This window comes from Enoplosus armatus, chromosome 10, assembly GCF_043641665.1.
Source record: "Enoplosus armatus isolate fEnoArm2 chromosome 10, fEnoArm2.hap1, whole genome shotgun sequence".
In the NCBI taxonomy this organism is placed as follows: Eukaryota; Metazoa; Chordata; class Actinopteri; order Centrarchiformes; family Enoplosidae; genus Enoplosus; species Enoplosus armatus.
In genome coordinates this window covers 7758358-7773194 of record NC_092189.1, presented here as the reverse complement: position 1 = coordinate 7773194, position 14837 = coordinate 7758358, and the positions used below count along the sequence as shown (strand labels likewise).

Genomic DNA, 14837 nt, shown 5'->3' with positions numbered 1-14837 from the left:
CGCCTGGTGAAATGTACCACAGTGTGCAGTCTCAAATGATAAAGCCATCAGTTCACAAAATAAAATACAGTTTATGTACCTTTATTTTAAATGTTAAATAAAAAAAGAGAAAAAAAATCGTTTCTCTTCTCATATAAAAATGTCACTTTCCTTTTATTCCTTTTTGGAGTAGTTTCAAATCCAATGACTATCTTGGACCATAATATTGCCTAGACATATTCTAAGCCTTTATTTTTTCCCTGTCATTAATATGTTACCAAATTACGTATTTAACAGTTAAATAAAAGACTATTTCTCTCTCTCTCTCTCTCTCTCTCTCTCTCTCTCTCTATATATATATATATATATATATATATATATATATATATATATATATATATAAAAAAATCTGTAGTCCCTGGACGGATGTTACAGTAACTCTAAAAAGAGATATAATAGGAAATAGGCCTATTAATGTCAGCAAAGATCATAGTGTACTATAGCCTACAGGAGGAAAACATTATGCTACATCATTGGGTAATTAAAACACGCAAGAAGTACATACAATAAATACAGAAAACAATACACAATCTAAAAAAAACATCAAAACAAGGCCACAATAAAACGATTTATGAAGGATGGTTTAAAAAGGGAAATCAGATAAGCATAATAACCAGAAGAGATAAAGTGTTGCGATCACTTAAACCCTAAAACTGTGTGCTGGCAGTTCATTAAAAACACATCTTTTTAATGAGTAACTCTGAAACAGGTGAAGCCACTGATACACACTATTTACCAGAAAACTCTCCTCCTATCACGGCGTCAGAGCGAGCTGGTGGCCATGGCAACGAGACTGAACACAAACGCTCCCTGACGCATGTTGACAGCTGTGCTCCTTACCTCGACACTGTGTTGTTTGTTTGTTTGTTTTTTCTTATTTAATGAAGACCTTTTCGGCTCCAGACAAAACATGCAGGAGTACGAGAAGGTTCTGTGTCTGGGCCGGGGAGGAGCCGCAGACGTGTTCCTGATGAGGCACGTAGAGGGCAAGAGCCTGCACGCGGTGAAGAGGATCAAAGTAGAGGACACGAGGACAGCAAAAACAACGAGGGCAATACTGCAAGAGGCTGAAATCATTAGGAGATTGCAGCACCCTCACATAGTAAGATGCAGCGACGCCTTTGTGAACTCTGATGATGGCTTCATTTACATTGTGATGAGCTACTGTGACGGTGGGACATTAGACGACAAAGTTAAGGAGAGGCAACCAGAGGAGTTTTTCACAGAGCATACTGTGATGGGGTGGTTTGTACAGGTCGCTGTGGCTGTAGATTACATACACACGACTAAAATACTACACAGGGACATCAAAACCTCTAATGTACTGCTGACAAAGCAAGGCATGGTGAAGTTAGGGGACTTTGGGATATCCCGAATGATGACCAACACAGTTGATATGGCCTCCACATGTGTTGGGACACCCAGCTACCTCAGTCCAGAGCTTTGCCAGGACGTCCCTTACAGCTCCAAGTCTGATATCTGGGCCCTTGGCTGTCTGCTGTATGAGGTCTGTGCTCTCAGACCTCCGTTTGCAGCCATGAACCTCCTGAGTCTGTTCTACAAGATCACCAAAGGAGAGTATGATCCCGTGGCTAACGTCTACCCTGACAACATGTCCTCTTTGATCCAGAGGATGCTCTGCCTCAACCCAGAAAGCAGGCCAAGCGCTGCCTGTATACTTAGCAGTGGCTATGTGCAAGACCATTTAGAGCACATTAAACACACAGAGACTGACTGTGTTCCCGCCACACCACGGCCAGATGTCCTCAGTCAGTCCCACTCATGGGAAGAGAAAGAACACAATATGGAGGCCAGTTCTAGTGGTGTGGAGGAGGAAGACCATGATGCGTTGTGTGCTGGACGACAAAACCACTGCGACTGTCACTATCCTGAGGACTTTGAAGAAGATGGAAGTTTGTCTTCTCTTGAGGAGCACGGTGAACACTCGGGGTCGACAATGAGGAGCGATTCTGCTGAGCCTTTTGGTAAGTTAGAGGCAAAACATCTTCTTCTCAGTGATGGAAGAAGCACTCAGATCCTTTAATTAAGAAAAAGTATTCAAACCAGTGTGAAAATACTCAGGTCCTACGTTCAAAATCCTATTTAAGTAAAAGTATTATCGGCTCAATGTAGTTCAGGTAGTAAAAGTACTCAAACCACAGTGTAAAAATACTCAAGTCCTATGTTCAAAATTCTACTTAAGTAAAAGTATTATCAGCAAAAATGTAGTTCAGGTAGTAAAAGTACTCATTCTGCAGAAAACTGCCTTTGGTGAGTGTTAATTTCTTATATAGCCTGTTATATTATTACATAATTATTGCTAATGCATCAATGCATAAGTATGATTTAATTTAGCTAGTCTTTAAATCCAGTGGTTCCCGACCAAGGAGTCGGGCCCCCTCTAAAGGGTCACAAAATAAGTCTGAGGGGTCTTGAGATGATTCATGGAAGAGGCAAGAAGAAATACAACGTCGTACTACACAAAAAAAACTTCTCAAATGTGAGGGCTTGCTGCTTTTCTGTTTTTTATACGATCGTACGGCCACAAGTAGTTTTGTCAATAGCTTATTTTGTTAGTATATATACAGTAATGATCTCAGCTGATTCTTTCTCTCTCTTTCCAGAAGCTCCTGATGTCTCAGAGCAAGTTGAGTATCCAGATGACTTTGAGGAAGCTGAGGTGGAAGAAGAACATGAGGACGAAGCAGCCTTAGTTGACACTGCTGTTCCTCAGTGGCCACAGGATGATGCACAGGAGGAGGAGTTTCAGCTCTGTGATGCTGGAGGACTGACCGTCACCCTGAAAGCATTGAAGGAAAAGGGATAAAAACACCCTTACAACCTTAAAAACTTTACACCACAGCTGGAACAGTGAAATATCAATTTCTGTTAAAAAGGACATGAGGCTTCTACACAGTTTAAGCTAAAACTGGAAGCCTGCTGCCCTCCAGTACATTTACTACACACCAAGAGACATGGCAGGGCTGAAATAAGTTGCCGTTTTACTGCTAGATGATGTTCAAGACACTTGGTGGGGCTAGAGAGAGTGAATGAGGTCCTGCTCAGTGTGTGTTGTTATTGTGGCCATTCAGTGACGTGAATATTCTTGAATGAGGTTCCTGATTAGCATCATGAGGAGTGATGGTAATGATGAATATGACACACATGACTGTATTATTTTACAAAATATTCTTTTATATCCAACACAAGCTTGTACAGTATCTAGAATCACTTATTATAATATTTTATTCTTATCGTAAAAAATAGCAATAGCCAGGTTTTCTTAACTTGTAAACTACATGTAACATATCACATCATGACTTTCATAAAGATAGAAAAGCACTAACAGGAGGTCAAAACTTTCCTCTTATCTATTACGTGTCCTAATGTTTCATACTGTTTGTATGGTCTTTCAGTGTTTTTGTCTGTTATGTTATTACACAACAGGATTTAAAGCAAATTACAAAAAGCACTGCAGTTATGCTTTCAAAGGAAGTATGTGGTATATACAGCTCGCCACAAAGATGTTATGATAACTCAAATTCAGATAAATACCAAGAATAAGAAACAAATATCCAGTACACCTACCTTCAGAAAAACATGTGTGTCTAAAATGAATAAAATAAAAATGAAACATTCTTATTATTATTATTATTATCTTGTGGATTGTGGATACAGTGCTGTTTTTGATCACTTCATTAAAGGTGCGTCGATTTTGCCATTGAGTATTTTATTGATGCAACAAACTTGTTGCCCCAATACAAAGTAAGCAGAATAATTCATGTAACAGATTTTTCTTTTTAAAAAATTGAGTGTCTGTATTTGCTGCAACTACAAAACTACCTCTGTAGAGCATTAGTTTTTATCACGTTAGATTTAATGACATTTAGGATTAGATGTAATGTGACTGGAACAAATAGTTGGACAATTGTTCATTTGATGAGAGGAAAAACTCAATTGAACTGAATTTTTGCAAGAACCTGGTCTTCACCTGGTGTGTGTTTTATTTGTTGTTTACACCAGACGAACAGACAGACAAACCGCGGCAAGGCCCAAAGGCTATTGGGCAGGTCTGCACCTGGACTAAACCCACTTTCAACTCCAACAATGAACTCCCCTGAGGAGCTTCTACCACTTGCTTTTAAACAATACCTTTAACAGGATGACCAAAGTCATGTTTACTGATGCTGCTAAACTGTACAACTGTACTCCAGCAGCCTCCCACTCAAGCTAGCTATCCATCAAATGTAGCTATTCACCACACTGAAAGTGAATATTCATGTATCTCATGTTCCCCAAACTCAGTGTGAAAGCTTTGGTTATTAATACAGTTGTTTCTGGTATCATAGTAGTTTCTCACATTATGTGATTATTTCCTCCCAAATGCACTTGATGATGCAATACTGGTCTGGTCTATGACCAGCAGGTAATATGAATGGGAGCTCATTAACAAACATTTTGGTTAACTGAAGTTGAACCAGTTTAACCAATAAATTAATTTTAATGGAATGTAATAATAAATGAATTGAGTAGTAATTTCATTAACAATGTGAATGACAGTATGCACACTGAAATGACCCAATATTACTTTTGTTAGCAGGTTAGCATGCTATATCCTACGACTGAGTATTAGGGCCACTGTTAGAAAGAAAAAGATTTTGAAAAAAAGGCGTAATATTTTGAGAAAAAAGTTGTAATATTTCGAGAATAAATTTATAATAGAATAGGTGGCTTAGAGTCATACACTTATAGGTTGATTTGATTACATGTGCATGTTTTAGCATTTCCTGACAGCCTATAGTTATTTTGACTTGCTTCCCCCCTAACTTACAGGCTCCTTTGCTCTGTTTTGGACTGTCTTACTCCAGGATGCTTCCCACTGAGAAGTTCAGGGAAGCCGCTGTGAGATGCACTTCATCATCAGAGGTGGTAAAGTTAACATTTGTGTGGACCATAAGCCACACAAAGGTGAGATTTATGCCTGATCAGAAGTGTTAGTTTCAGTTAGTCTCGGTTTTCCATCTCTGATACAGAGCAGCGCACAGCAGCTTCCCTAAACTTTGTCTCATTCAGACTTAGTCCCAAACAGGGTCAGGTGTCTGCCAGACGGTCTGAATGGGATACTACCGTATCAGCAGAGCGCCGAGTACCAACATAGCAGAGCAGACTGTAGGACAGGTAGATTCTTTCACATAATTTGCACAAAGCCCACTGAGCTTTAATCATTTTCTAATGCCATAACTGAACTCTGGTCTCAACTGTCTGGAGAAAACCAGGTCCCCCATGTACTCCTGAAATGTCAGGTTTATTCTCAACATTTCAACTTTATTCCCCTTATGTTTGGCCCTAATGCTCTTACGTAATACCCACATGTGCTTCCTATGCTAACATAACTAAGCTACAGAAGCCTGGGCTCATACTCATGAAACCATTCAGTTTCATTTGTTATGGTCTCCATTCACATATTCAGGATTCTTCATTTAATTTGTCATCTGTATGTATTGACTGGAGCTTTCCCATCGAGCCTCCGTTCTACAGCATCAGTAGCGCAAACGGGTTTCTCCTAAGTTTTTAGTCCCTTCAAAGGAAAACGGTTATCTATTACTGTGTAAAATGTGAACTCTTCATGAAGTACTTTTGCTTTATGACTTTCACTAGTGAAACAAACCTAACCAAACAGCTAAACAACAACTGTTAAACAAACAGCTTTAAAAAAAAATCCTTTCTGAGGTTGTGCACACACACACACTTAGATTATCGCTTTGTCATTCTCAGCAACTAACACAGCAGATAGGTAAGGTGTGAAGCAGACGTACAGACATACAGGAATCATGTTTAACTATTTTTACATATCTTTAGAATTCAGTATTGATGGTGACAAGTTAAGCTTTGAAAGTGCCAAGCTCAAAATGAAATAGTGTCTCAATGGAAATGCAAGATTCACACGTTATCAGCGCACGATCTCTCAAGAGTTGACCAAAGTTTTTTCCTGCACTCGTAGTCAGCAATCTCAGGTTCACCCACTAGCGTTACATTTACAAGCAATACAACATACAGGTCCCAGACAGAGAGATCAAAGGTAACTATCTTTTCCTTTGTGAGTCTCTATGTTTCCCAGCAATCGCTGAAGGGCCAGAGAGGTCAAGGGGCCCCATAAACCAGAGCCTCCATGTGACTATCAACATTTCTTGTTGGAGAGTCGAAGGGTTTAGTCAAAACTCCTTTCGCAAAACAGCTTCACTTTGAAGATGTCACAGCAAAGAAGCCATTTTGACATCTTCATGAATCGTGTCTGCCTGGGGGTACGGGATGTAGGACAGGGGACCTTTGGAGCATCAGTTACTAGGGACCCATTATCTCATAATCTGTTCACGATCTAACGCAGATACTTTTGAGCTTTATCAGGTCTGTGAGAGGACTAACAACCCTGTAATCAACACTCAACACCACTATCAAAGGAAACAGCACTTACATGTACATATTTGAGTTAAGAATAAGTTGAGGACCTTGGGAATTGTGACTGAAGGCCAAAGGTTGTAGGTTCTTTCTGCCATTTTTCTGTTGCTTCTTTCCCTCAGTGCAAAGATTCCCCTGTTGTGTGCAGAAGAGCACTGATGTTCCCCTCAGTCCTCCTCAAATTGACACTTGCACACTCATCTGAAACTCCATCCACTGATGGTGTTAAAGACAAAGGCACCACACAAACTTCCATGATGACAGCTGCAAAACGTTGCAACTGCATACCTACCTTAGATCCAGTATGAGTCACAAAGTTGCAGCTCAACGAAGATCTACAAAGATACTAGGTAACATTTAGGAGAAATGCATTTATCATATTTAGAAATTGGGTCAAGTTAAAATCAAATTGGTGTTTGTATTTGGATTGTAGCTCGTGTTATTGCTCTATCAACCACAGCAGCACTCACATGAACTCATCTGACATCATTTAGATTATTCCCTCACAAAGACTTATGAGTGAACACGAGGAAAGGCAGAACTTAAATCAATTCACATGTCAATTCACAGTATTTTGGAAGTTTGGAAATGACACTGCACGTTCTCTACAACTGAGTGCGACTTCTGAAATTGCACAAGGAAATTGTACCCATTTTTATTTACTTCCTTCAAATGACAGCCTTTGGACTTAAGACAGGTCTTTTAAATCTAATTTGGTCTACTTTCAGGAAGTGAACAAATACCACTTTAAACAATGAGCTGTCCCTCTGGGTCAATCGTGGATTTTTTCTTGAGGGTCTGGACCCAAACATGGGAAATTTAGGATTTAGGAAATTAATGTAAACTATTCGAATAGCTAAAATTGGGTTTCAGGTTAATACATGTTGTATGTACAGTTAGTATCATGGATCACGTTAGCTGGTGGAGTAATTTGGCAAGATAGCCAACTAACAGATCCACTCAGTTAGTATTTTGCTAACGTTAGCGGGCAAGCTTAAGTTAGCCAGCTCGCTGTAACTTAGCTACGCTGCATGGATCTGGCATTGGTTGCTTCATATCGTTAGCTGATAAAGTGATTTGCAAACGGCAAACTAGCCAATTTACCAGCCATATTAGCCCTGGGAGTCTGGATGAATTAGCTGACGTTAGCCACTCATGACAGTATTTTGCTACGTTAGCTAGCTAGCAATTTGTCTGCGTTGGCAGTGCATGTTTCGTAGGAGTGAAACTGTGACTTATTAACTATACTGTGTGTAACTATAACTGTCTGTGAGGGGATCTCCCCCACCCACTCTTTGGCAAATCAGTTATAAAGATCAACAAGATGTTATCACTGGCATGAGTCATCAGTGTAACTAATCCACTGGACATGGGAAAAGTAAAATAGAAACTATCACGTCACCCATAGTTAATAGTTAAAACATCGTTTTTCTGACCACAGAGACTGAGGTGCAAGAGAGTTGCCCATCTCAGTTTCTTTCACTCTTCAAGAACGTACTTCCTTATACTTGTAAGAGTGTGCTATATTTTGCTCTCGATCGAGCTTCCTCTGGTCAAAGACACACCAGTTCACCCAAGTTCATTTCTAACATGTTGTAGTAGTGGGTTAAATCGGTTTACTGGTTACTGTGTAGATTGAGAAGATGTATAAGACTTTTATAATATTTGCACCTCTAAGACCAGCTCTACCTCGTGAATGAGAGGGGACGTTTGTATTATAGCAACATTTTTGAGAGATGTAAATAGATCACAAGGTCACTAATGAGGTCGCAGTCATTTCAAAATATGACGTCAGCAGACACCACAATTTATTAATTCTATAAAGCTGATCTATTTGCGAAGCTTTTAACTGGGGAGTCCAGTTGACAAGAAAAGAGTGCAACCTCTCACTTAATATTTATAGATAAACGTTGTCACCACTGGACCATGTGCCATGAACTGTGAAGATTTTAATGTTCCGTTTTTCAGTCTGAGAAGTTGTAGGTCATACAGTCCTGGACAAAATGACAGAAATGTCCTACAGTATAATGCAAAAAAAGTGTGTGAAAAAGTGTTATTTTGTGTTTTATATACTCACAGGAAATGTACTTTACCATACAATATAACACAGTAGCTTCACGTAACATCAAAATTGAACATAAGCTTCAATATGTCACTATATGTGGCTATTGTATTCAATACTTTTCAATGTACAGCTCATAACAGAATATCCTCTATTTACATTTGTACACACAGTTCCTAAATATTGTGCTTTCTTTATGTCTTGACAAGGAAGGAAGTTCACTTTAGGTAACAAAGTCCTTATGTGTTGAGTTGTGTTGTCTCATCAAGATTGTCTTCTAACAGAATGCAGATGCAAAGATTGTTGCCGCTCATAACAGATTATTAAATTCTTCAGGTGGAAGATAGTCAGCGGTGGTTCTTAATATTTTGCCATAAGATCAGAGATTTTTCTAAATATTTTTTAAATATTTTTTAAAATAGGCTTATTTGTGCTAACTATTAAAATGCGCCACTTCCACATTACATGGCATAAAAAAAAATTGTGTGAGTGATTTGCATTTCCAGGTAGGTGTACAACGATGACATCAGTGACTTCCTTTTCTTCACTGACTTCTGTATATAAACAGAATGGGCAGACTGTTCACATCAGGACTCTCACTTAAAGACAACAAAGAGAGGCTGCTGAGGAAGAGAGCGAGAGACTACGCTGCAGTATGACGAAGTGCGTGTTGGTCCTTGTTGTCCTGTTGCATCTCTGCCACAGTGTTAGGTCAAACATGGCCTTGAACAGGGAGATGATAGACAGGATGGACAAACTCAACAAACTCAAAAGAGTCAACAAAATCAATTTCACATCTGTAAGTATAATTCATTGGTATTATCACACCTTATTTCATTTAACACTTGCAGTGTACTGTGGCTTCACCATCCTGTGTCTGCTGTCAAACGCTTCACTCTCAATGACTCTCAGTGCTTAATGCATTCATATTCATTCATATAAATGCCCTGTTCCTATAGCTGGAGGGACTGCGTGTGCCATCACAATCTATGTCCAATAATGCGGTAAGTGTTGCATCTTTTCACCATCCGCAATCAGAATGGGCTAGACCAAGCTTTGTGATTGACACATGCACTGTATTTGCAACAGCCTGACTAGGCCTCGTCATTTTTCCATTGCAGTCGTCCTGTGTGGGTGTCTTTATCAAGGAGCTGGAGCACCTTCTTACCAATGTGACGGTACATCAAAACAGCAAGAAAATTCTCCAAGAACTTAGGGCCAACCTGAGGGCTCTAGGACCACATCGAAATGTTACCCAACAGGTATGTGACTGTGTGATTCCTTGACAGATACAGAGTTCTTTCTGTTTACTTGCTGAGTCATATCATGCATATCATGATGAGAGTAATCCCAAACCCTCTCTGTTCCTCTTCCAGATTGTTGACCATTGCCAAATGACGGAGAGCACAAACATTTCGGCACCTTTCAGGCAGTACATTACTTTCCTCAAGAAGCTGAACAACTCCAGGGGAAGATGAAGATTCCTGCCTGTTTTCTGTTTTATGCAGGGACGCTTCAATTGTTCCTGATGAGTTATTTTCAGTCAATGTCTCCATATAAAAATGAAATTACAGATTTGTCCAGTGAATGTATTAGATATCTATTTTCATGCAGTTTCCAATTCAGAATTTTTCAAAATGTGTATTTATGTATTTATGAATATTATTTATGTCTATTTATTTCACAATGTATTTATTTTTGTTATTTATATGTAGACCTTTCATATGATGTATTCAGCTGGCTGGATGGCGCAAAGTAATATTCACAATGTGAAAAACATTATTTCAGTTTGGAAATGCTGTCATCAAATAAATCAACTAATTCCTTCATTTGTTCTCACTGAGTATTTGTAAATCCTTCACTGAACTGCTGCTATGTTGTTGTTACACTATTTGGATGCTAAAAGATAAAAAGATTGAATTCACCCTATATAAAAAGTGTAAGTGCACTGTGAATGCATGATAGAGGAGAGACAGGGAGTAAAGAGAGAGCTTAAGTGAATCACTGTCTCCCTTATCAACTCTACCCATCTGGAGAGCAGTAGGAGTTGATATGTTTATATACCACACACACATGGACCCGTAATAACCTGCACAGGTAAGCATGACTGATAAATATGCAGGGCTGGCTGTTCACACATGCACAGTGCAGAGAGAGGTTTGAGGTTTTGTAACATTTAGGTTTCCTGAAACAGCCCGTTTAGCTCTCAGCTGTCTTACTCACAGCACTTGTGTGTTTTGCGGGTGGCTGGGTACCTGTCATCCCACGTCAGGCTAAAAACAGAGGTTTGCCATGACTTCAACAGGAGATCTTGGAAAATGTAACGTGGAGATTTACAGATTATGTGCAAACCAGTTGTGGTTTGTCTTATCTGTTCCTACACGCCCTCTGAGTCACGTCAGTGCAGCACGAGAAGCTTTGAAATGCATGGGAAACGAGTTTTAGAGGAGCAGCAGCTGCACCTTTGAACATAGAAAAGTAGCCGAGCATGAGGCAGGTGGAGAGGGACGCTCTGAAGTAGTGCCCACAATGCACCTCGGCTTGCCCGTCTGCCCCGGTCTCACCTCTGACCTTTGATCTCTAGACCCTTCCTGGCTGCTGCGTCTTTGATGTCCTCCAAGAAAGGCAGCACTCAGGCAGTCACGGAAAAAGACCTGGGAAAAGGGAAGAACATACCATCTCTTTATGAAAGGAGGCAGTACATACAGGATGACAAGAATCTAAACACGATCATAACAAATAGGAGAAAATGTTTTAGATGGTCTTTGGAGGGAAGTGGAAGGCAGAGCACTAATAGTGATTAGCTGACATGTTTGAAGTTAAAGTTTCGCATACACGCTTATTTGCTTTCTTGGTAGATGAGAAGATCAATACCACTCTCATGTTTGTCCATTCAATACAAGGCTACAGTCAGCAGTCTGTCAGCTAAGACTGGAAAGAGGAGGAAACAGCTAAGGTTATCCTTACCTTCTGTCCGAAGGTAACAAAATCCACCTACCAGCACCTCTAAAATTAATTGATTATCAAAATAGTTGATGATTAATATTCTATCGTTTGACTTCGCAATTAATCAACAAATTGTGTCCTCTATTTCTCAACAGGGATCAATACTTAAAAGGCTAAATTTACATCCTAAATATTGAAACTGTAAAAAACAAATAACACTGTTTTATTATTGCTTCTTTGTCGTAATTGTATAATGAAATATTCAGTATTATTATATTACAAATGTAGTGTTTACAGTCAGAGTAGGCCAGGTTATTGTTGTATAATTAGGATTAAGAATTACAGGACAGAGTGAGAGATGGGAAATGGCAAAAGGACAATTACTTTTGTCTTACTTTATTTTTCTACACACTAATTGTCGCCCCGTGGCTTTAACCCAATTATTACACATCTTATAGCGTGGATGTTTGTGATGGAAAAGGGTAAAAGCTGTCTCTTTTCCTCCTGTCAGAAGTACTCACATCACTATAAGGTGACAGCTGGCATGTCACGATTGTCTCTGCATCCCACTACGCTCTGCGTGCGAGACACCAGCTTGAAGTGAATAAAACAACTACGGGCACGCTGGCAGATATTGCCAGGATCTTTACTAGCAGTGCACGATTTACCGGCCGGAGCAGACTGCGGCTGAAGGTGACATTGGCGTGCACATGAAGACTCTGGCGCGATTGGATGAAGAACGTGAGTTTCTGCTCTAATCGTCTGTCTGGGCATAAAGCTGTCTTTCATAAAAATCTCTATTTCATTCATTAAAATCCCGCACAGAAGTAAAACCCCTCACATGGGCTTTTGTGTTCCTTGCAGCTTGACACGCAGTTGTTCTCTTTCTCCGTTAGGTGGCCTCAGCGACCCACTGCCCCCGCGTGTTTGGCCCTTGTCCTGATTCAGTTTTATAACCGGCATGTTAATTTAATTAAACTCCACCACAGTGCAGCTTTAACTGGATGGAATGAAGAGAAGGCGCTGCTGATAACAGGCTGCTTTCGTCGGCACTGTGATGTTTAAACCTCGTGAGTATAAGAGGCTGTCCTCGTGACAAATCAGGTGTAACCTGCCTTATCGCACCGTGCATTAGGCAGTGTAACGGGGTCGGTCGCCGAAGGGCCACAGTCACATGCTTCCAGTCCTTCACTTTCTCTTGAATGGGACAACGTCAGAGCAACGGAGCGCACGCTCTCTGGGATTTGGCCGCAGACGCGTGCTGAGGCTGCAGGAGGACGCAGCGCGAGCGGTGATGACTGAGTGACATCTGAACACTGTTGTTGTTGTTGTTGTTGTTGTTGTTATGTGTTGTTTATTAAGCCAGCGATGTGGAGCCTGTCAAGGATACAATCATTGTTTTTGTTTTGACCGGATGCCCTTTTGGATGGACTTTACGCTGCGAAGTCCTTATTGGAAGCGATGGGACATTTATTTTGAAATGTGAAGTCAAGCTACAGCTGACCGCGTCTGTGTGAATCGGAGGTGGGTATGATGATTGAGATTTAAATAGAAACATATTTTTTGTGTAGGAAGGTGGACTCTTGATCACGTCTTAATAATTACAGTGCTCTCATGGGAAATTCCTGCTGTGACAGTTGTAACCTGTGTGCTCTTTGAAATCGGGTCACTGGCAATACACAATATATTCGGCTATATGACATACACAAGAGCTTACGTAAACAAGACACCAAAATAAAGACAGTATTTTAACCAATGTTGCATTTTTATGACAAGAACTGTAAATGAATACACATATATCCAATGTTATATAATATATAATAAATGTTATATTTCTTTAATCCACAGGGCTGTTGATGACTTAAGTAAGCAGACAGGATTCCTAAAATTAAAGCCATTTGGGACCCACAAACAGGGCAGACAGAAGAGCTCACGGTCATTACTCCGAGGAATTAAGTTACCACTACCTCTTCAGCACTGCAGCTCAAACGATGTCAAATCTAATTTACAAAGTCAGGAGGCAAATGTCCGGCCCAGAGAGGGTTTGCCTCGAACATCTCATCCTTCGTCATTCATCATTCATCAGAAGACACAATGATGGAGATTTCTTTGCAAGGCTGGAGCACAGGAGCCTCCTAGATTCTAATCCTGTGGATATAATGTAGCTCTTCAGCATGACTTAAATAAACACTCCCCAACCGGCACATGTTCAGGGATGGATCTCATGAACTTCACGACTGTCATCGACAATGGGTTTATGGATGAGGCTCCATCGAGCCGCGTCCTGACTGGCTGTTTCCTCTCGCTGCTCATCCTCACCACCTTGCTGGGGAACACTCTTGTTTGCGCTGCCGTCACCAAGTTTCGACACCTGCGCTCCAAAGTGACCAACTTTTTTGTGATCTCGCTAGCCGTGTCAGACCTCTTGGTCGCCATCTTGGTGATGCCGTGGAAGGCGGTGACGGAGATTGCCGGATTCTGGCCGTTTGGGTCCTTCTGCGATACCTGGGTGGCTTTTGACATTATGTGCTCCACAGCGTCCATTTTGAACCTTTGTGTGATAAGCTTGGACCGCTACTGGGCCATCTCCAGCCCCTTTCGCTACGAGAGGAAGATGACACCCAGAGTGGCATACGTGATGATCAGTGTGGCCTGGACGCTGTCTGTGCTCATTTCCTTCATCCCAGTGCAGCTCAACTGGCACAAGGCCCAAACTAAACCTTACACCCCTCTCACTGGGTCCCCTGGCTCTTCAGGTTTAAACACTACATCCTACCGCGGCCCAGAGAACTGTGACTCGAGCCTGAACAGGACCTACGCCATCTCCACCTCTCTCATAAGCTTTTACATCCCTGTGGCCATCATGGTGGCCACCTACACCCAGATCTACCGCATCGCACACAGACAAATCAGGAGGATCTCGGCCCTGGAGCGAGCGGCCGAAAGTGCCAAGAACAGACACGACAGCATGGGCGGAGGCTCCAGCATCGCAGAGTCTGAGAGCTCTTTCAAAATGACGTTCAAGAGGGAGACCAAGGTGCTGAAGACACTGTCGGTGATCATGGGGGTGTTTGTGTGCTGCTGGCTCCCGTTCTTCATCCTCAACTGCATGGTGCCCTTCTGCGAGCAGTCGAGCGGAGGGGAGGCTTTCCCCTGCATCAGCCCCACCACGTTTGACGTGTTCGTGTGGTTCGGCTGGGCTAATTCCTCCCTCAACCCCATCATCTATGCCTTCAATGCAGATTTCCGCAAGGCCTTCTCCATCCTGCTGGGCTGCCACAGACTGTATCCAGGAGGCCACAACATAGAGACGGTCAGTCTAAACAAGAAATGA

The 14837-nt window shown here is 41.2% G+C and overlaps 2 protein-coding genes across 2 annotated transcripts; both read left to right on the top strand.

The window, feature by feature from the left end:
* Window positions 1-949: 949 nt before the first annotated feature.
* nek12 (NIMA-related kinase 12) lies at window positions 950-2866 on the top strand. Its single transcript, XM_070913791.1, has 2 exons — window positions 950-2024; window positions 2664-2866. The coding sequence occupies exons 1-2, from the start codon at window positions 950-952 to the stop codon at window positions 2864-2866; spliced, it is 1278 nt and encodes a 425-aa protein (XP_070769892.1).
* Window positions 2867-13718: 10852 nt separating this feature from the next.
* On the top strand, window positions 13719-14837 carry drd1a (dopamine receptor D1a). The gene has a single exon (XM_070913184.1). The coding sequence runs from the start codon at window positions 13719-13721 to the stop codon at window positions 14835-14837; it is 1119 nt and encodes a 372-aa protein (XP_070769285.1).